This window comes from Pituophis catenifer, unplaced genomic scaffold (genome assembly GCF_029215685.1).
Source record: "Pituophis catenifer annectens isolate HBS135680 unplaced genomic scaffold, rPitCat1.0.hap2 SCAF_9, whole genome shotgun sequence".
Taxonomy (NCBI): Eukaryota; Metazoa; Chordata; class Lepidosauria; order Squamata; family Colubridae; genus Pituophis; species Pituophis catenifer.
The window spans coordinates 2155066-2175241 of NW_027256889.1; the positions used below are offsets into that span (position 1 = coordinate 2155066).

The window sequence follows — 20176 nt, forward strand, 5'->3', positions numbered from 1 at the left end:
TATGTTGTTGTTGCTTTCTGCGTTCCTGTGTTTATTTTTAAGAAGACTGGGTGTAATTACCTGTTTTGTAGTGACCCAGATTAGCAAACCAGGCGGTAATTCAGGGGTTGGAGTGTTGGTGCCCTCTTGTGGACACAAAGTGAAACTGTTGCTTTTACAAAGTTTAATATGGATGCAATCCTTACTGGTTCTCTGGTTTCTGTACTGAGAGGCAGCTATTGACTTTCCCCTCAGTGTTCTGGGGGTCGTAGCAGTGGTGAAATTCACTTTTTTAAAACTACTGGTTCTGTGGGTGTGGCAGGTTCTGTGGGTGTGGCTTGGTGGGCGTGGCAGGGAAAGGATACTGCAAAATCTCCATTCCCACCCCACTCTGGGACCAGCCAGAGGTGGTATTTGCTGGTTCTCCGAACTACTCAAAATTTCCGCTACTGGTTCTCCAGAACCTGTCAGAACCTGCTGGATTTCACCCTTGAATCATAGATTACAGCAAAATAGCTTTGGGCACTAGTTGATAGCTCCCTGCCATCTTATTACAAGTTTTTATTTATTGCTACAATTAAAGAAATGTATATATTCTTCAGATAGAGGTACTGGAAAAGTTTTATGATAAAAGCAACTCTTGAATGGTCTAGACTCTAGCTGTTAGCATAAATAAGGGCTTCACATATAAAGAGTTTAGTTTTATGTGCTAGTGTTTACAGGTTATATACTATTTTTAAAAAAGTAATAATACATGGATTATAAAGGAATTTGCAAAATCATTCCCACAGTCCATAGTTAAAAGGCAAAGGTTCCCCTCACACATATGTGCTAGTCGTTCCCGACTCTAGGGGGCGGTGCTCATCTCTGTTTCAAAGCCAAAGAGCCAGCGCTGTCCGAAGACGTCTCTGTGGTCATGTGACCGGCATGACTCAATGCCAAAGGCGCATGGAACGCTGTTACCTTCCCACCAAAGGTGGTCCCTATTTTTCTACTTGCATTTTTTACCTGCTTTCGAACTGCTAAGGTTGGCAGAAGCTGGGACAAGTAACGGGAGCTCAGCCCGTTACGCAGCACTTGGGATTTGAACTGCTGAACTGCCAACCTTTTGATCGACAAGCTCAGCGTCTTAGCCACTGAGCCACTGTCCGAGTCCATAGTTAGGCAAACCCTTTTCTTAGTTCAACTGACCTGCTCCTAAAAGGTATGCAACTTTCTAAGATCTCTAGGAATAGTCAGGTTAAACATGAGAAAAAAAAAATAAAACAGGAAATTGCTTTTTAAAGCACTTTTCACTTTGGAAGCTTAGCCAATTTCTTGAGCTTTTGTGCTAATAGCCTTGTGCTATTAATATCTTTGACCAAGTCAGTGTTTCTTTCAGATGTGTGGACTTCAGTTCCCAGAATCCCCCAGGCAGCAGCCCCACACAAAGTTGCTGAGACTGGCTTAAGACTGCTCTTAAATTCATCTACCTGCCTGAGCCTCCTTAACAGCTCCATCAGCCATCTCAGTTTTACCTTGGGTGTCTGTCCTGATTAATCTTGCCTTCTGGCTTCACACAGGAGATTTTCTTCCAGAATTCTCTCTCTTGGTGCATCAACGGACCTATTGATCCACGACTGAAGGTTATGGATGATTCCTTTGGAAGGCTTTGGGGAAAAAAATCTTAAATTCAAGAAGGGGAAGGCTCTTGACATGTACTAAGCATAATGGCACTGTATCACCTCTAGTACCGGAGGCCATTGCTGAGAAGTGTAAGTGGTTGTGTTCATTCGTAAGCTGGTTGGCCACCATAGAGCAAGTGGATTAAATGAGGTTGGTTTTTTTCTGATCCAGCATATCTACTCTTAAATGCTTTTCTAACAAATGCTTCTCCGCCCAACTTTTATTTTCTCTAGCTGCCTTTCTTTGAAGTGAATGGAGGAGGCCCCAGGACCACGTGAAGGCAGTCGGCGGAGGTGTCAAACCACATCCCTGCCTTTGTCTCCTGAAACTGTCGGTCCTGTCCTAGTGCGTCGGTCCTGCCTTTCTTCACTCACCTTTTGCTGATCCAAGGGTGGCAGCTAGGCCCAGAGATTTCACAGCTGGCGGTTTCACCTTTGTGCATGCCAATCGCAAGGTAAGATCTTCTAACTGTTGATGGGATCAAGTAAACACGGGGACCTTTGGAGCAGAACTGCAGGTTTCATTTCTGAGCAGGAAGGTTACGGCAGGGTTTGAGGAGAAAAGATTTACCTATCCCTACAAGCCTCAGGGAGGTTAACCAAAATCTCTTCACCTATTTCTGGGGAATGAACGCTGGAATTATTGGGGGGTTCTTGGTGATCTCTGAGCTTGCCTGTTCGCAAGATATTCAAGATATTCAAACGCATCTGGAACTTTGCGTGTGTGTGTGGGAGGAAGGTCAGAAATGTTCGTTGGCACGACGGTAAGGATGCATTCGGTGTTTTGCCGAGCGCTGGTTTTTTTTTCAAGCAGGATGTTTGTCTTCCTTTCAGAGCTGAGCATTGACTCTGTCCGCCATTTTGCCCGCTGATAGGGGCACGTGGGCTCGGGTCTCCCTTGCAGGCAGATTTGGTGTGAGCTCTACTAGGGCAGGAATTGAAAAGGAAGTGGCCATTTGGAAGGGGAAACTTTCTTCTGAAGTACCTTCCCTGGACGTGGGACATTTTTAATTTAGCTGTAGGTATGTTAAGTATGATTACTTCTCCGAACGGTGGGAACTTTCAAGAGTGTTGAGCTTATGGGGTTAATTCCCTATGGAAGGAGGCCAGGGGGCGTCTATTAATGTATATGATTAATATTTATTGACAAATACATTGGTGGTTTCAAACAGGATTAAAGTTCCTTGGTCCTCTCTGAACTTGGTTGTTTTCATTTCATTACCAAACTAGTAATGAGGTTGCCTCATTTGGATCATGAAACATCTGCAAGTTGCATGAAACATCTGCAACTAAGCTCAGAGAGTATCAAGGACGTCACAGTTCTCCTCCTCCTCCTCCCCCTCCTCCCTGCGTTGGGTAATGAAACATCTACAAGCTCAGAGAGCACTAAGGACCTCTCATTTCAATCCTGAGCTACAAATATTCTTGTTTATTGATCAGTAGAATTCTTCAGTCACACCAGACGGACTTGGGGAGAGCTGGCTCCTTTCCCCGAGGGTAGCAGGTTTTACTGAATCCCACAATAGCAAATTATTTATTTAGTTGTCCCGTGCATATAGCCACCCATCTCACAAATAAGTCACCCCTTCCTCAGGACACTGTTTAGTTTACCTGGGCCACGGACACTTCTTTTCCTCCTGCTATTGTTTCTCTACCCGTGAACCCCTGGGGCTCAGATTCATCTGCCTGACATCTTTCGTTTCTCCAGGAGAACGTTCGGAGACCACCCCTCCAAAGAAAAAACCGTTTGGAAAGTTTGATCAGGAAAAGAGGGCTTGGGGATTAACTGGAGTCTCGTGGGAATGAACAATGACGGAGATCATGGTTGATGCCAACAAGGAGCACAAGGGACCAGGGTCTCGGTAAGGAGAGGGTCTGCGTGTCTGGGTCAAGAAAGAGGAATGCCTGTTTGCCCAGTTGGTTATGTGAAGAGCGTGTAATCCAAACCTCCACAAATTTTAAGATGTGTGGATTTCAACTCCCAGAATTCCTAGAAGGAGATAAGTGGGAATGCTGGGAGTTGAAGTCCATACAATGCCAAAATTTAATTAATTTATTTAATTGAGCCAAACTATGTTATAATAATAATTTTAATTAGCAATTTTATGATGTTTGTGTATATTTTTCTTGACTGTACACCGCCTTGAGTCCTACGGGAGAAAGGTGGTATAGAAATATAATAAATAAATAAATAAATAAATAAATAAATAAATAAATAAATAAATAAATAAATAAATAAATAAATAAAATTGGGAAACATGGCAGGACATCCAAGGAGATTCTTGTGTCACTTCTAAACCTACCATGTTCGATCTTGTGTAGTGCCTGGCTGATTGGGAGAGTCCCTTGGGAGTTGGGTGGCATAGAAACGCGACAAAATAAAATAAATAAATAAACAGCTGCTCTGATCTCAGTGCAGGAGTAAATTTTGATTGAACTCTCGTGGGGTTACCACCTATTGACAGTTAGGCAGTTCTGCTGACAGCTTCTTTTAAGCTATTTGTCTATCCCAGGAAAACGCCAGATCGCATATTGGGTTGACTTCCTTTGCTGCATTGAATTTATTCATTTGTTTGTTTGGAAATTTTATATTGCCGCCTATTCACTCACGTCGATTTACAGGAAATAAAAACACAATATAAAAGAAATAAAAATAATAGAATAAAAATAAAAAATGATAAAATAATTGTGGTTTGTTTAAAACCGTTTGTCTGAAATGGTATAGGGTTTCCTGCCTGAGCAGGGGGTTGGACTAGTAGACCTCCAAGGTCCCTTCCAATTCTTTTATTCCATTCTTCTGTTTCGTTGAATAAAGAACCGCTGGCTGCTCATTTAATAAAGCCAATCCATGCTAGGACTTGGGACCTTGTGCGAATCCTACCCGTGGTCAAAATGTGTTTATTATTTATTTATTGAATTTATACGCTGTCCTTCCTACTCCGTATATTATATTAACGTTTGCACACAAACGACTGGAGGGGTTTTTTTGGCAGCACAAAATCAGTTGGCCTCTTTCGTTTGCGTTTTCTCTTTCGTAGGTCACAGGAAACAGCAGGGCGCAAATCCAGCAGTCGCATCCCACTTCTGGACAGGCTCTCGGCCACGAGGGGCATTTGGGAGCTTCTGGATGTCCAGCCGGAGCAAGTCAAGAGGTTGCTCTCGTCGCACCAACCGGGGGTGAATAACTAACCCTTTTTAGAAGGACTAAAATTTTTGCCCAGGGTTTCTTTCCTGCAAAGCTGATCTTTTCAGATCTGTTGGGATTGGACTAATTTGCTGATCCATCAGAGTGGGGAGGCAGGGAACGTTGCGGGTCCCATCCCCAAGGGAGATACACCTGGTGGGACCCAGAAGAAGGGCCTTCTCCATGGTGGCTCTGTCTCTCTGGAACATCATTCCCCCAGAGATTAGAATGGCCCTCACTCTAATACTCTTCCGGAAGGCGCTGAAGAACTAGTTCTGCCAGCGGGCCTGGGGAACCCAGAGTGGGAGGGAGCCCATTCAATGGCTTGTGTGATCTGCTGTCGCCGAGGTGGGGGTGGGAGGTGATTTCGTTATATGGTACTACATTAATTTATTTGATTCCTTTTGTTACTTTTTATTGTTTTAAATGTGGTTTTATATTCTGTAAGCCCCCTTGAGTCGCCGTGGGCGAATAGGCGGCAATATAAATTCAATAAATAAATGCAGAAGAGCCTTAAACCTGGTTCTGCTGGCTGGCCTGCCACCCTGATAGGGGCACCCAAGGCCAGGGGTAGCGGATGGGATATAGAGAAGATAACATCCCCATGCCACCCATTCTTTTGTTTTTTAGTTTTCTGTTTAATCCTCTTAATTTTAATCACTTATTACTTTTTTATTATATTGTAAGCCTCCCCGAGTGACTGTCACAGGGAGATGGGTTACTTAAAAATTTAATCACTATAAATCCTACCGAAAGGGTGAGAGAAATGGGTATTTAGGAGGTGGTGATGGTTTTGCTTTGGGATGTGATTTTCCAGCAACCTTCCTGTCTCAATTTTTCACCTCTTTCAGTCATTCATCGTTGCTAGAAATGGGAACGCCGCCACCAAGACCCTTTTCCTCCGGTTACCTGAAAGTGACAATAAGATTGTTGACCTTTTTCCTCTTGAAGACAATCCAGGTGAGTTGGTTTGGTACTGGAGCTTTCTGTCCCTGGGAGGTGAACAGAGACACCTGGCAATCTCATGGAACAATGCAGCATTAAGCGGTATTTTCAAACCAGTGCTAAAAATATCTTCAGTCAGTTTTAACGTTAGAAGAGAATTAAATGTCTATGGAGATTCTCCGTCATCCAGGTCATGGTTGTCCCAAAGGTGATTTTTCAGGAGGCAAGTAGATTTCCTTGTTTTTTCTTTGAAAACGTTTCGCTTCTCGTCCAAGAAGCCTTCACATGGTGTGGGAGTATGAAGGGATTTCCAAACAAATTGCAGACTACAGGAACCATTTGCAAGACTCAGGTGACCCTGAAGTCACAGATAAACCTCCAAGTTCCTCAGCGATTCTCTAAAAGGATGCAAATGTCCAGCTGTCTGCAAGGAATATAAATCCTTCCATTCCCCACCATCCAGTCAGAGCTGAATAAGTTCTTGGATGAGAAGCAAAACGTCTGCAAAGAAAAAACATGGAAGTCCAATTGCTTCCAGAAAAAAAGCACTTTTGGGTTAGAAGAGAATGTTTTCAGCTCAAGATTAAGCTGTGGGGTCCTCGGTGCTTTCTGAGGTGGGTAGTTTTCTTGCAGATGTTTCATTACCAAACTAAGTGACGTCATCACACTGATGATGTTCCCTAGTTTGGCAATGAAACGTCTGCAGCAAAACTGCCAAGCTCAGAAAGCACCAAGGATCCCACAGTCCTCACATTTATGGCGGAAAGATGTTTGCTTTTCTTTCCCACAAGGAAGCTGCATGAATGAATGTCTACACCAGGGGTCTCCAACCTTGGCAACTTTAAGACTTTGCTGGCTGAGGAATTCTGGGAGTTGAAGTCCACAAGTCTTAAAGTTGCCAAGGTTGGAGACCCCTGGTCTACATTTTCGGGGTTCTAGAGTTATAGATGTAGAGGAGAAACAGGGAATGTGAACCCCTTCCTTTCCCTTCTCTGGCACCCCCCCCCCCAAAATTTCACCTCCTTTGCTCGATCTCATGATGGGAAGCCGAAGTGTGGGAAATAGGAAATGTCCAGGCTCTGAGTTACCGTTCCTCACTTCCTTGCCCCAACCAGTTGCTGGACCTCAACACTCATCGTGTCTCTTCTGGGGAATTTCAAAACATCATTTCCTTCTACTTAAAAGAGGAAGTAGTTTGGAGAAGCACCAGTTGTTGCAGGCTGCATGCTCGCCTTGTAAACTGGCTACCTCCTTAAATTCTTGACCGTTAGTTCTGCCTTTTTCCCTCCGTTCTCCGGTTCTCACTTTTTTCTCATCTTGCTTCCCCTGAATTTGGTGTTCCCCGTCTCTGAACAGGTGAGGAATTCTTCCTTGTGTTAAATATGTATTTTTAATCCTACCTTGCTTCTAGGCAAAACAGCAATGTAAACAGATGCGCTCTCTCTCTCCCTCTCTCTCCCTCTCTCTCTCTCCCCCCCTCCCTCTCTCTCCCCCCTCCCCCAAAACAGGGAGGATTCCTCCCCAAGTAAACTTAAGGAAATGAATAAGGGGGCGAGGGAGAGAAGCACCTTTCCCACCCAGGGGAAGAAGAAACCCAGGGCTCTCCATCAGGGGTGTCCAATCTTGGTAACTTTAAGACTTGTGGACGTCAACTCCCAGAATTCCCGATGGCTGGCTGGAGAATTTGAGGAGTTGAAGTCCACAAGTCTTAAAAGTTGCCAAGATTGGACACCTCTGCTCTGCATAACAACTGGAAAGAACTGGTACAGCTTCCAGTTTTCTCTTGCAGAATTACCTAAATTTTGCAAAACCCAGGGGTAGGAGTGATGCCAAGTGGGCAGCTCTGTGTCTTTGGCATCTGCTGAAAATGTCAGGCTGGTTTTCTTGCTTTTCAAAATGCCACTAATTATTCCAGGGTGAATTTGTCTCAAGGTTGATGTTTTAGGGCTTAAACTACTTTAATATTTATTTGAGAGCTTACACTATTGCTTCTGCGTTTCGTGCCTCAGTATAGAAGGAAAACTTGAAACTTTCAAGAGAAGAGGCTCTTGGCGTTTGAAAAACAAGAGTGTTCAGGATCCTTATCCTTGCCTTGAAGGAAGGAAGGACGTAGAGAACACGAAACCACAGAATCAGAATCCTAGGGCTGGGAGGGAGCTTGGAGGTCTTCTAGTCTGACCCCCTGCCAGGGCAGGAGTCCCTTATTTCTTCCTGGACAAATGGTTGTGCCATCTTTTCTTGAAAACTTCCAGTGATGGAGCACCCACAACTTCTGAAGGCAAGCTCTTCCATCGTTCTCACTGTCTGGAAATTTCTCCTTCATTCCAGGCTGGATCTCCCTTTGACCCAGCCCATCCATCCCACTTCTTGGTTCAATATTTTTTTTCCCCTGCTGGTTGATTACCTCTTCTTCCTGAGATGATCCTGGCCCTGAGATCTTTTTCTCAGGCCAGAAGTGTCAGTAAGTGGAATTTCAGACTTCCTTCTGCTGCCCTCCAGATGTTCTGTTGTGAACAGCGGATATGTCCCAATCCACCGAGGGAAGCGTTGAGTCAGATTGTTGGGCATCGTGCAAGTCATTAATTTCCAGACTCTCTTCTTTTTTTCCCCTTTGCCTTTAGTAGGAAATTGTGAAAAGAAATGGGAAGAAATTATTCTGATTATAAAGCATGTGCTTCACTAGTAAGCACTGGCCAAGGACGGAAGCTTCCTTCCTCCCCCTCCCCCCCCCATGGCAAACATCTATAGGTAGTCCTCATTCAGCCCAAAATTTCCGTGGCTAAGTGAGACAGCTGTGGAGTGAATTTAACGTTCTGGCCATCATTGTTAAGCGAATCCCTGCAGTTGTTAAATTAGCAATATGGTTGTTAAGCGAATCTGGCTTCCCCATTGATGTTGCTTGTTCAAAGGTCGCAAAAGGGGACCACGTGACCCCTGGACGCTGCGATTGTCATAAATATGAGTCAGCTGCCAAGCGCCTGAATTTTGATCACAAGATCATGGGGATGGTGCAATAGTCGTAAGTGTGAAAAGCGGTCATAAGTACATGCCACTTGCCAAGCATTTGAATTTTGATTACGTGACCAGAGAGGTAAGTCATTTTTTTCGATACTGCTGTAACTTTGAACAGTCACTAAACAAATTCTCTCTTTCTCCCTCCCTCCCTCCCTCTTTTTCTTTCTTTCTTTCTTTCTTTCTTTCTTTCTTTCTTTCTTTCTTTCTTTCTTTCTTTCTTTCTTATTTTCTTTCTTGCTCTTTCTTTCTTTTCCTTCCTTCCTTCCTTCCTTCCTTCCTTCCTTCCTTCCTTCCTTCCTTCCTTCCTTCCTTCCTTCCTTCTGCAGCCCTTCACCTCAAAGGTTCTCAGTTGTATTTCAGAAACCTTTTGGAACTGCTTGGCTTTCACTTTGTGAGCAGGTGAGCCCCAGGGAGAGGGAGGTTGTGGTGTTGAAGTGGGCTGGGAGGAATTTACAGGTGCTGAATGTGACTTTCATTAATCCGGTAAGGGCCAGATATCAGGCTCCTAGCATCTGCCCTCTCCCAAATATTTCCGTTCGTCGGAAGACCTTCCAAATTGTAAGAGGAGATTGGGCAGGCTTTGGGAAAAGAGATGTAGGAAAGAAATATCAGACCGCATGCCCTGACTATACTAGGAGCACCCACTTTAAAACAGCCTCTAAAGTGCAAAGTTTTAATCTTTAATGGTCCGTTTTAATCTTTTAATCCTTTAACTATTTTTAACTTGTTTCTATAATTTGTAAGCCACCCAGAGTCACCTTGTGGAGAGGGTCAGCATAGAAATGTAATAAATAACTAAATCAGTCATAAATGAATGGGAAAAAAAGGTAGCACGGAAGGCCCTCAAGGAGCCAGTTGTGAGTATCATCGTTTTTGTCATTGTGCTTCTCTTCCAGGGATATCCTGCCCTGTTTGCTCAGGATCGCCCATGCCTTTCAACTCCCTGGCAGAGCTGATTTAGATGCAGTTGCCACCTTGGGCCCAAGTGAGTGAGAATACCCCACCTTCTGCTTTGGGATTTGGGGAGGGTTTGCCTAATCGGGTTGCTTAATATCTGTACTCTGTGGAACTTTGCAACGTGGTTTTTCATTTGAACAAGTGCACGCAGTTTTTGAGAAAGTGGAAGGTTTCATTTTATTCAGAAAGAAGTTGTTAGATCTTTCTTTCCACTCCAGACTTACCATAGGGATTCCGGTGGAAGAGAATATTTGTATCTCAGGGTTGAATGGGGTGGGTGGGGTGTGTGTGTCCTTGGTGCTCTCTGAGCTTGGTGGTTTTCTTGTAGACGTTTCACTACCCAACTAAGTAACATCATCAGTGCTAGATGGGAGTGTCACTTGTGGAGAAGAGGAGGAGAAGAGTGTGTGGGTGTGTCTGGTGCTCTATGAAGATATTTCATTACCTGACAAAGTAATATAATCAGTGCATTGAAGATGTTACCTAATTGGGTAATAAAACATTTGATGTCATAGAACAGTTTGAAGCCCCCCCCCCGCCCCCCAGGGTTCCTCTCCTCCATTTCTTGTTTTTTTTTTTTCCCTCCTCAGCATTCTGGGCAATGCCTCTTAAACCTACCAACGGCCTGGGCTCAGACGACACAGAAGCCAGCTGCATGGAACCCAACGGGGACCTGCTGAAATCCAAGAAGCCCTCGTGCTCCATCCGCGTGACGTCCGAGGACGCCGCCCTGTGCATCGTGAACCCCCTCTTTCTTTCCGTGCACAGCGACATCGAATGGCTCGACCTGGCCCCCGGCCTCTACCACTCGACACGCAGGCGGGGATCCCAGCCACTCGCCAATGGCTCAGCGAGGCAAGAAGCCCCAGTTAGTCTGGAACGTCTCAAGTCTCTGGAAGAGAAAGAGAAGACGGGGGAAGGTAAGGTTTGGGAAGCTCTCGGGGAGGGAGGGGGGCTTATGGGTATAAACTCCCCCCCCCCCCGGTTCTCCTGCTTCGGAAGAGCATGATTTACCAATAGAAGAGAATCTTTGTAGCTCAGTGTTGAACTGTGGAGCCCTTGGAGCTCTCTGAGCTTAGGGGTTTTCTTTCAGACGTTTCATTACCAAACTAGTTAACATCATCAGTGCTAGCAGTAGCATTGATGATGATATCTAGTTTGGTAATGAAATATTTGCAAGAAAACCACCAAGCTCAGGGAGCACTAAGGACGCCAGAGTCTCCTCCTCCTCCCCCTCCACTCCACAAACTCCACACCCATCTAGCACTGATGATGCTACCTAGTTGGGTTATGAAATGTTTTCAAGAAAAGCCCCAAGCTCAGAGAGCACTGAGGACCCCACAGTCGTCCTCCTCTTCCTCCTCCTCCTCCTCCTCCGCCTCCTCCTGCACTCCGCAAACCCCACTCCTTACTAGGACTGATGATGTTACCTAACTGGGTCATGAAATGTCTGCAAAAAAACTCCCAAGGTCATGGAGCACCAAGGACCCCACAGTTAAACCCCGGGCTACAAAGATTCCTTTTCTATTAGTAGATACTACTATGTAATATTACCAGTTGGCATTCTAGATGGTAGATGGAATAACACAGATTGCCTAATTTGCCCATGGGCTCCTTTCTTGCCGTTTTCTTCCCCGCAGACCCTCCGCCCTGCTCAGCCTCTACGCAAGGGGATTTCCTTCCTTGCACACCGTCCTGGAAGAGTTTGGAAACAGAGACCCCGCCACCGTGGTCTCCTACGGTGTCCCAAAAGGAGACCCGCTCTCCCCACCGTGTTTCCTGGGTGGAAGGGATCTCGGCCGACGCTTTTCCCTGCTTGAAAAAGGCCCGTTCCGAATCCTTGTTGCTGAACGACTCCATGTTGCTGCCTCTCATCCCGGAATTGGATTCACTCTCCATCAGCAGCATGGAGGACGAGGGCGAGGGTCTCCCTCCTGCCACCCCTTCACCGCAGAAGAGACGGCGCCCTTCCTCCATCACCTTCACCCACAAGGTGCTCCACCGTCTCTCAGCCATGAGCAGTGCCCTGACCGGCTTCCTCTCGCTCGAGCGCCGGGTCGCCAAGCGGGTGCAAGAGCTGGTCCAGGAGCCCACGTCGGACGTGGGAGGCCTGGTGCAGAACTTTGTGGAGCACATCCAGCAAGGAGCTGGGTCCCGGCACCCAACCAGCACTGAAATGCTGCAGGTGATACGGCATATGATCAGCAATCTGAAGGGCTACCTGGGCGAAAGTTCGGATCTGCGCGCCTCCTACTGCGAATATGGTGATGCCGAGGAACTGGATCTCGGTATGGAACGGGGTCTTCCGAGAGATTTGGGGGCGGGGAGTCCGAAAATGATCCATCTTGGGTAGCAGTGATGGCTGCACAGCAGAGATGCCTCAGTAACAGCCGGCAGGATTGGGACCCCACAGTTCGACTTTGAGCGACAAATGTTCTCTTTGGTGCTGGAAGGGAGTGGAAGTGGAGGAAAAGGAGGAGGAATATGGGGTTCTTGGGGTTCTCTGAGCTTGATGGTTTTCTTGCAGACGTTTCATTACCCAGCTAGGTAACACCATCAGTTTTAGAAGAGAGGGGGGCTTGCAGAGAGAGGGAGGAGGAAGAGAAGGAGTACTGTGGGGTCCTTGGTGCCCTCAGAGCTTGGTGGTTTCCTTGCAGATGTTTCATTACTAAACTAAGTAACATCATTGGTGCTAGATTGAACCAACCCTGTTCTACAGGGGTTGAACCCTGAGCTACCAATACTCTCTTCTCCTGGTAGAGCAAAGTTTCGCTAGCAACTCCTCTGTCTGCAACGACTCCCAAGGAGTTCACCCCTCAAGTCCGTTTCCCAGAAAACTGATCATAAATATCTCTTGCCCTATCTCCGAACAACTGAAAATACTTCTGCGGTTTCCACTCTGGGCTCTAGGCAGGTTTACGACAGGGTCTGCTGACACAAACGCCGATAGCTTAGGAAATCAACCCAGTCTGTGGTCGGGGTTGTGATGCAAGCAGTGCCGTGTGTGGCTTTGACAGTTGAAGGAGAGGTTTGGGGCGGTGGATGTGACGGGGATGGGGGGGGGGGGGAACCAGAAACCAATAAAAGAGACTATTTGTAGCTCAGGGTTGAAATGAGGGGCCTCATTTCTCTGAGCTTGGTTGTTTCCTTGCAGGCATTTCATTACCCAGGTAGGTAACATCTACGGTGATAGAAGGGAGTGGGGTTTGTAAAAAAAGACCAAACCTCACTCCGTAGTAACACTGAAGGTGTAATCTAGCTGGGTAATGAAACGTCTGCAAGGAAACAAGCAAGCTCAGAGAGTCCCAAGGACCCCCACAGTCCTCCTTCTCCTGCACTCCCTTCTAGCACTAAAGAGAAGGGTTGAAATGAGGGCTCCTTGGGGTTCTCCGAGGTTGGGGGTTTTCTTGCAGGTGTTTCATGACCCAACTAGGGAACCATCATCAGTGCCAGAAGACAAGCAATCAAAGAATCAAGCAGTAAACAACAGCTTAGTCAAGGAACCACCAAGAACAAACCCACCAACACTGACCGAGCAAGCCACTTGAATATAAATAGACAGCAAGCCCTTCCACAACTGATGACGTTACCTAGTTGGGTCACAAAATGTCTGCAAGAAAACTACCGAGCTCAGAGAGCACCAAGGCCCCAAGAGAGCTACTTTCAACAGACAATTAAAAAGTGGGAAGCTTTTGAGCTCACCTGCACATCCTTTTGTGCAAAATTTGGAAGAAGCTTTGGGCTGCAAATTAAATTCCAGCTTTAAGATCTTTTTCTAAAGACAGATAATCCCAGCTGGTTTCCTGTGTTAGTTTCCCACAAGGTTTTCAGGTCATGTTTACCCAAATGGGTTTATCTTCTGGTAAGTCTCCAAAAGCAGCTGGACAAAGGTGGGAAAGCTTTCTTAACTCGGCAGCCCTTGTTATGGCACGGAAGGAGGTTGTAGGTTCAGTCTCGGTCCTTGCAGCTCAAAAAAGGCAGGGGAACAGATGATGGGACATCTCTGCATAAGCCATGATTGGTTTGACCAGTGATGTCTTGAAGACACACCGGTGATTGGGTTCCAAGCTAAAATCTGTGATTTGCAAATTGAATTAACACTGAAGCGGGGTGGACTTCAACTCCCAGAATTCCCCAGCTTCTCAACTTTGGCAATTTTAAGAGGGGTGGACTTCAACTCCCAGAATTCCCCAGCCAGCCTTGCTGGCTGGGAAATTCTGGGAATTGAAGTCCACCCCTCTTAAACTTGCCAAAGTTGAGAAATATTGGACTACACTACACCAAGGTAAGGCTGGGCAACCTGTAGCCAGCGAAAGTATATAAGAATGGCCATGAAGAACATAAAATCAGCATACCAACATTGGAAAAGCAAGACATCTTGCTCAAAATATTGAAAATGTCAGTCCTACCTACAGATGCGATGCGGCCCTATCCACTTCGTTGCTCTCGACCTTCCTGAGATGTTAACTGCTACTGTTGTAGGCCAAAGGGTTGCTCCATCTTGGACAATATGACCTAAACAGATAAAGTTGGCTTGCAACCAATTGCCTAAGATGTTAGTCCCTAACACCAAAGGACCCACCTCTTGGCTCCAAGGTCATTCTCTTGACCTTGGGGGACTGGAGGCTAAAACATACAAAGAATAGGTGCAGGAATTGGGTATATCTAGTTTCATCAAAAGAAGGATTGGAGGGGACAAGACTGCAGTCTTGCAATATTTGAGGGGCTGCCACAAAGAGGGGGGTCGACCTATTCTCCAAAGCCCCTGAAGGCAGGACAAGAAGCAACGGATGGAGACTAATGACGGAGAGAAGCAATCTAGAAATAAGGAGAAATTTCCTGACAGTGAGGACAATTAATCATTGGAACGACTTGCCACCAGAAGTTGTGGGTGCTCCAAGAAAAGATTGGAGAGCCAATTGTCTAAAATGTTATAGGGTTTCCTGCCTGAGCAAAGGGGGGGGGGGGTCGGACTAGAAGACCTCCAAAGGTCCCTTCCAATTCTGTTGTTCTTCTTCTGGCCCAGGTTCCGTGGTGGAAGACGCCCTTTACAAATGCATCCTGAAGCCGCTGAGAGATACGATTTATGCCCAGTTGCTGGACTTCCATACCCGGGACGGGTCTCTGAACCGTTTGCGTGAAAATCAGCTGACTTTGAGCCAGCAAAGCTTGGAAGAGCTCGGAGTGGCGGCCGGGGTGCCTGACGGGGCTTGCCTGGAGCGTATTCAGACCAAGCTGAGTCTCCTGCACCAGGCCTACTCGCCCAAGAAGAAGGAGACGCAGATGCTGAAGGTCTGCAAGATGCTTTATGAGGCCATGAACCTCCACTGCGAGAAGGCAGGTAGGAAGCTTCTGGGTGGGCTCCTTCTCAATTCCGTTAACGTCTATTTCCGTGATCACGGAAGACATTGATAGGGGGAGGGGAGAAAGTAGGGGAAGGTTACAATAATAAAGGCAGGAAATTAATAAATAAATACAGGTAGTCTTCCGCTTACAACACTTACAACAGTTAGTGACCGTTCAAAGTTACGACGACATGGGAAAAACTGACCTATGACCGGTTTTCCCACTGATGACCATTGCAACATCCCTCTGGTCATGTGATCCAATTAAAACAGTTTTTCCACTCTTAAGGACTTTTGTAGCATCCCCATGATCACGTGATCAATATTCAGATGTTTGGCAACTGGCTCATATTTATGACAGTTGCCGTGTCCCAAGGCCCTTTTGCTAACTTCTAACCAGCAAAGTCAACGGGGAGGTCAGTTTCATTTAACAACCAGGTTACTGACTTATCAACTGCAACAATTCACTGAACAACTCAGGCAAGAAAGTGGGGCAAAACTTAACAAACGTCTCACTTAACAAAAAGTTTGGGCGCTCAATTGTGATCATAAGTTGAGGACTACCTGTAAATAAATAGAAATAAATATTGCCAAGCAGCCTCAGCCCCCCCTTCCTTCCTTCCTCCCTGAGCTGCTTCAGATGTCTGCTGCCCCTCCCCATAATATGCCTTTGCTTTCTATTTTTGGAAGAGCCGTTTGGTGCCGATGACTTCCTGCCAGTTCTCATCTATGTGCTGGTGCGCTGCGATGTGGTGTCCATACAGCTGGATGTGGAGTACATGATGGAGCTGATGGATCCCAGTCAGCTGCAGGGAGAAGGTAGGGTGGGCTTGCTGGGCTCCAGCTGGATCTGTTTCCGAGGAAGAGTTTTCTTCCACTAGCCATTAGGAGATCATCTTAAGTTCTTGCTAAGACTCAGAGGTTCTTCTAAATGTGGAATGAAAGTCCTGGTCAGTCACCAGGAGGCAGTGAATTCTAGTCCTGCCTTAAGCTGAAAAGTGGCTAGTCTCACCTTAGACATGAAAGCTGGCTGGGTAACTTTGGGCCAATCGCCAGGGGACAGTGAGTTCTAGTCCTGCCTTAGACACGAAAACTGGCTGGGTGACTTTGGGCCAATCTCTCAGTCTAACCTACCTCATAGGGTTGTTGTGGGGAAAATAAGAGGATTCTTGCCTCTTCAATAATTGCTGCTTCAGTTATTTAAAATAATAAAAATTGAACAATAAAATAAAATTGAACAATAAAATAAAGATTATACTTTCTGTACTAGAAGCCTTGGGGTTATTCAAAGAGCCTTGGTAGTACAGTGGTCTAAAGCACCCTGTTATTAAGACCAGCTGCCTGCAATTACTGCAGGTTCGAATCTCGCCAAGGCTCAAGGTTGACTCAGCCTTCCATCCTTTCTAAGGTAGGTGAAATGAGGACCCAGTTTGTGGGGGCAATAAGCTGACTTTGTATAAATATACAAAAGAATGAAGGCTATTGCTTAGCGCATTGTAAGCCGCCCTGAGTCTCCGGAGAAGGGCGGCATATAAATCAAATTAAAAAAAAAAAAAAAGTGCCCTGTTGCACAGGGAAGTGCCCTACCGATTGTTGCCTTGACAGATGAGAGGAGACAACAAGAAACCCACAAGACTGGCTTGAAGTTGCTTGGGGGGCTTAACTTGATCTTGCAAAAGGTCTGTCAGAAACCTTCGAACTGTCACTCCCAAGATTTTTTCCGAAACCTTACTGTGTTTCCCACGTTCCTATCCTCCCTTCCCCTCCTCCTGCGTTCTAGGGGGCTACTATCTCACCACCTGGTTCGGGGCTCTCTACCACATTGAAAACTTCCAAGCGACTTTTACCCTCACCAGGCAGATCAGCGTGGAGGCCCAGCACTCCATCCATCAGTGGCATCGCCGCCGAACCATCCATCACCACCATCGACGCAATTTGCAGGTGAGGGTGGAAGGCAGGTGAAAAGAGAACATTAAAGTCGAAAAGGCAAGGCAAAACATCCCTTCAGTGTTTCTCAAACCGTGGCAACTTTAAGTGATGTAGACTTCAGTTCCCAGAATTGAAAATTTCTGTTGCTAAGTGAGACATTCGTTAAGTGAATTTTGCCCCATTTTATGACTTCTTTGCAACAGCTGCGAAGTGAACCACTGCAGTTGTTAAGTTAGTGACGCTAACTAAGTGAATCTGGCTTCCCCATTGACTTTGCTTATAAATAAATACGAGTTATAAATATGAGTCAGTTGCAAAGCATTTGAAATTTCAGTCATGTGACCATGGAGATGCTTCAATGGTTGTAAGTGTAAAAACTAGTTCATAAGTTAGTTTTTTCCAGTGCCGTTGTAACTTTGACAAGTCACTAAACGAACTGTTGTAAGTTGAGATCTTCCTGTACTGGGACAACTAATTTGTGACCAATTAGACAAGTTTTGAAGCAGTTGAGTACTGAGGTACCACTGCAGATAGATGTTCTCTATAATCCCCAGTGGAAGAGGGTCCATCCATCTCTGGCTCTCCTTCTCTTTCTTTACACCATTCGTGGCATTTGACCCTTTTCCCCACAGACTTCGGTCTTTGCATGATGACTTCCCGGTGAGTTTGAGCCCATTGTTGGGATGCTGTGACCCCAATGGTCATTCGTTGTCTTCCTTCTTTTCAGCACACCCTCTACGTCTCCTTCCACGAACCCTTCAATAACCAGAAGACCATCTCCGTTCCTCCCGACATGACCACGGCATTGGTCTGTGCAGCCTGTGCGAAGAAGTATGGCATCTCTGACGGTGCCGCCTATGGCCTTTTCGTGGTATCGGACAACTCCTCTCAACTTTTAACGGAGGACAGCTGCCCACAGAAGATCCGTGCAGAACTCCTCCAAAGAGAGGGCAGTGTCAATTTTGTTTACAAGCCCAAAAATAGCATCCTGACCGCCTCTGGTTCCGGTCTGCTTCCGGAGGCTGTCAACTTGACTGAGTCCCACAAGCCTCTTGGAAGGGTGGGGATGGAGCAGTTGGACGGGGATTGACTATGGCCATGGACCTTCCTTGTCTTGTCTGGGTTGGATGAAGTTTCCAAGTTGGCCTAAATCAGGAGTCAGCAATCTGTGGCTCTGGAGCCGCATGTGGCTCTTTCACCCCTCTGCTGCGGCTCCCTATCACTCAAAATATGCATCACAACCGCCAATGTGCGACACGCCCCTGCACACTATTTATTGAGCTTTTCAATCCCCGGTAGGCCAACCATGGATAAATCCAAGAAAAGAAAAGTTTCAGAAGAAAACAGAACGTTTAATTCAACTAAATATGTTAGTTTTGTGGCCACTCAAGAAATAGTCAGGCACGGAAAGGGTTTTATGGCTCCCGGTGTTTTCTTTTCTGCGGGAAACGGGTCCAAATGGCTCTTTGAGTGTTTAAGGTTGCAGGCCCCTGGCCTAAATCCAGGAAAAGGCTGAGTTTCTAGGGATTAGACTAAACTAAGACTGGCTTAATGTCAGACCTGTCTCAGCTTGAGTCTCTAAAAAAGAACAATCCTTAATTCTGTTTTTTTTTTTTTACAAAGGTATAGTTAACTAGATGTCAAGTGAACTACAGCAGTGCAAAGCCAGAACTGAAAATCGCGCGCCAAAATCTAACTTTCCTTTCTTTAGATACCTCCCCATGCTGACACCCCTTCCCCCCCCCCCCAGTGTCCAATCAAATTCAAAGAAGATATTTTCAGAACGGTCGCTTTGATATGCAGCTGTATTCCGTTCTCCAGCTGGTTGACCTTGAAACCCACGTCTCAAGGAGATACGGTCAACTTTTCGTTTTCCTTGAATTCTCCCCCCTCCCATGCAGTCCCCCCCACTCCCCGAGTTCATGGCAGTCTGGCACTGAGTGATAGCAAAAGGCAAGCCTGAAGTGGCAGCTGACATGAGGACTACAGAGGAGAAATCTCTTGAGCAGAAGATCTTGAAGTGCTGAAGTGCTCACCTTGGCAGTGGCTGTCGTCATCCCTAAAACTAGTAACGGAGAGGAATGGACTGTTCTTAAAGTTGTTCTAACTGTCCTCCTTCTGGTTCCTCCCCACCCAAAGGGGAAGAACCAGCCTAACACGAAGGTTTCTAACAGAGGAACTGGGAGAAAAACGCAAATGGCGTCACCAACTCCAGGCTGTGAAGGTCTCCGACTTTCACACGTATCTTCCTTCTCTCCCCTTTTGCTCAACTTTTTTATTGCCTTCTCTCATCAGCTTTTCTGCAGAGTTGGCCCCGTGTCTCCAATCGTACAAACCGAGTGCATTTCGCTGCACACTCCGTGGGCTGGCTGGAAGGCTTTTTCGCCCACCCAAGACAGACTTATCGAGTGGATTCTGGAAAAGTCAATTAAACGTACTGGCTTAATTTTTACATCTCCCTTTTTAAAATCATGTCCTTTTCTGACCCTGGATTTCTGGCGTTTCCTCCTCCCCTGTCCTTCAAGAGAATGGGAGCCATGTCTATAAATTTGATGCAGGCCTGGTATTTTGGTTTAAGCCCTTTGTAATTTTTTTAAGAAGTGCAAAGATCCCCCCTTGGTGAACGCTGCATCCTCATAGTGGTGTTTGCGGATAACAGTGGCCACCAAGGAATTATTTGAAGTGTCCCATCCCCCTTTTCCCAATGCTATTAATATCTTTTTACAATCAAGGCCTTACAATATCTGGAGTTTGTTGTTGTTGTTGTTAGTTGCGAAGTCGTGTCCGACCCATCGCGACCCCATGGACAACGTTCCTCCAGGCCTTACCTGTCCTCTACCATCCTCTGGAGTCCATTGAAGCTCAATTAAGACGATTAAGCTGCCTGGAGTGATATATACTGAAATGGGTGTTTTTGAGGTGGATCTGATAGTGATTTCTTTACAGCGGTCTGCAATTCACAACGATTTGTTTAGTGACTGTTTGAAGTTCCAGTCCAGTCCCCTGTTCAAGCAGGAGACCCTATATCATTCAAGACAAGTGGTTGTCCAGTCTTTTCTTAAAAGCCTCCAGGGATGGAGCGCCCACAATTTCTGGTGGCAAGTCGTTCCACTGGTTAATTGTTCTCACTGTTGAGAAATTTCTCCTGAATTCCAGGT

General features: G+C 46.1%; 1 protein-coding gene across 2 annotated transcripts; it reads left to right on the top strand.

The window, feature by feature from the left end:
* The first annotated feature begins 905 nt into the window (after positions 1-905).
* RINL (Ras and Rab interactor like) lies at positions 906-19753 on the top strand. Of its 2 annotated transcripts, none has more exons than XM_070949778.1 (12): positions 906-2098; positions 3352-3505; positions 4682-4820; positions 5679-5787; positions 9114-9186; positions 9684-9772; positions 10335-10664; positions 11385-12032; positions 14771-15085; positions 15780-15908; positions 16870-17030; positions 17746-19753. In XM_070949778.1, the coding sequence occupies exons 2-12, from the start codon at positions 3453-3455 to the stop codon at positions 18106-18108; spliced, it is 2409 nt and encodes an 802-aa protein (XP_070805879.1). In that variant the 5' UTR covers positions 906-2098; positions 3352-3452; the 3' UTR covers positions 18109-19753. The 2 variants fall into 2 exon arrangements, with proteins under 2 accessions (XP_070805879.1, XP_070805880.1); XM_070949779.1 differs by lacking the exon at positions 906-2098 and adding an exon at positions 2594-2665.
* The last annotated feature ends 423 nt before the right edge of the window (positions 19754-20176 follow it).

What these genes read in the sequence shown, in the direction of transcription:
- RINL (XM_070949778.1), top strand. Translation starts at nt 3,453, where the DNA reads ATGACGGAGATCATGGTTGATGCCAACAAGGAGCACAAGGGACCAGGG. An exon ending in TCCTCTTGAAGACAATCCAG is followed by an intron (nt 5,788 to 9,113) that starts GTGAGTTGGTTT and finishes TTCCTTCTGCAG; the next exon opens with CCCTTCACCTCAAAGGTTCT. An exon ending in GAAAGAGAAGACGGGGGAAG is followed by an intron (nt 10,665 to 11,384) that starts GTAAGGTTTGGG and finishes TCTTCCCCGCAG; the next exon opens with ACCCTCCGCCCTGCTCAGCC.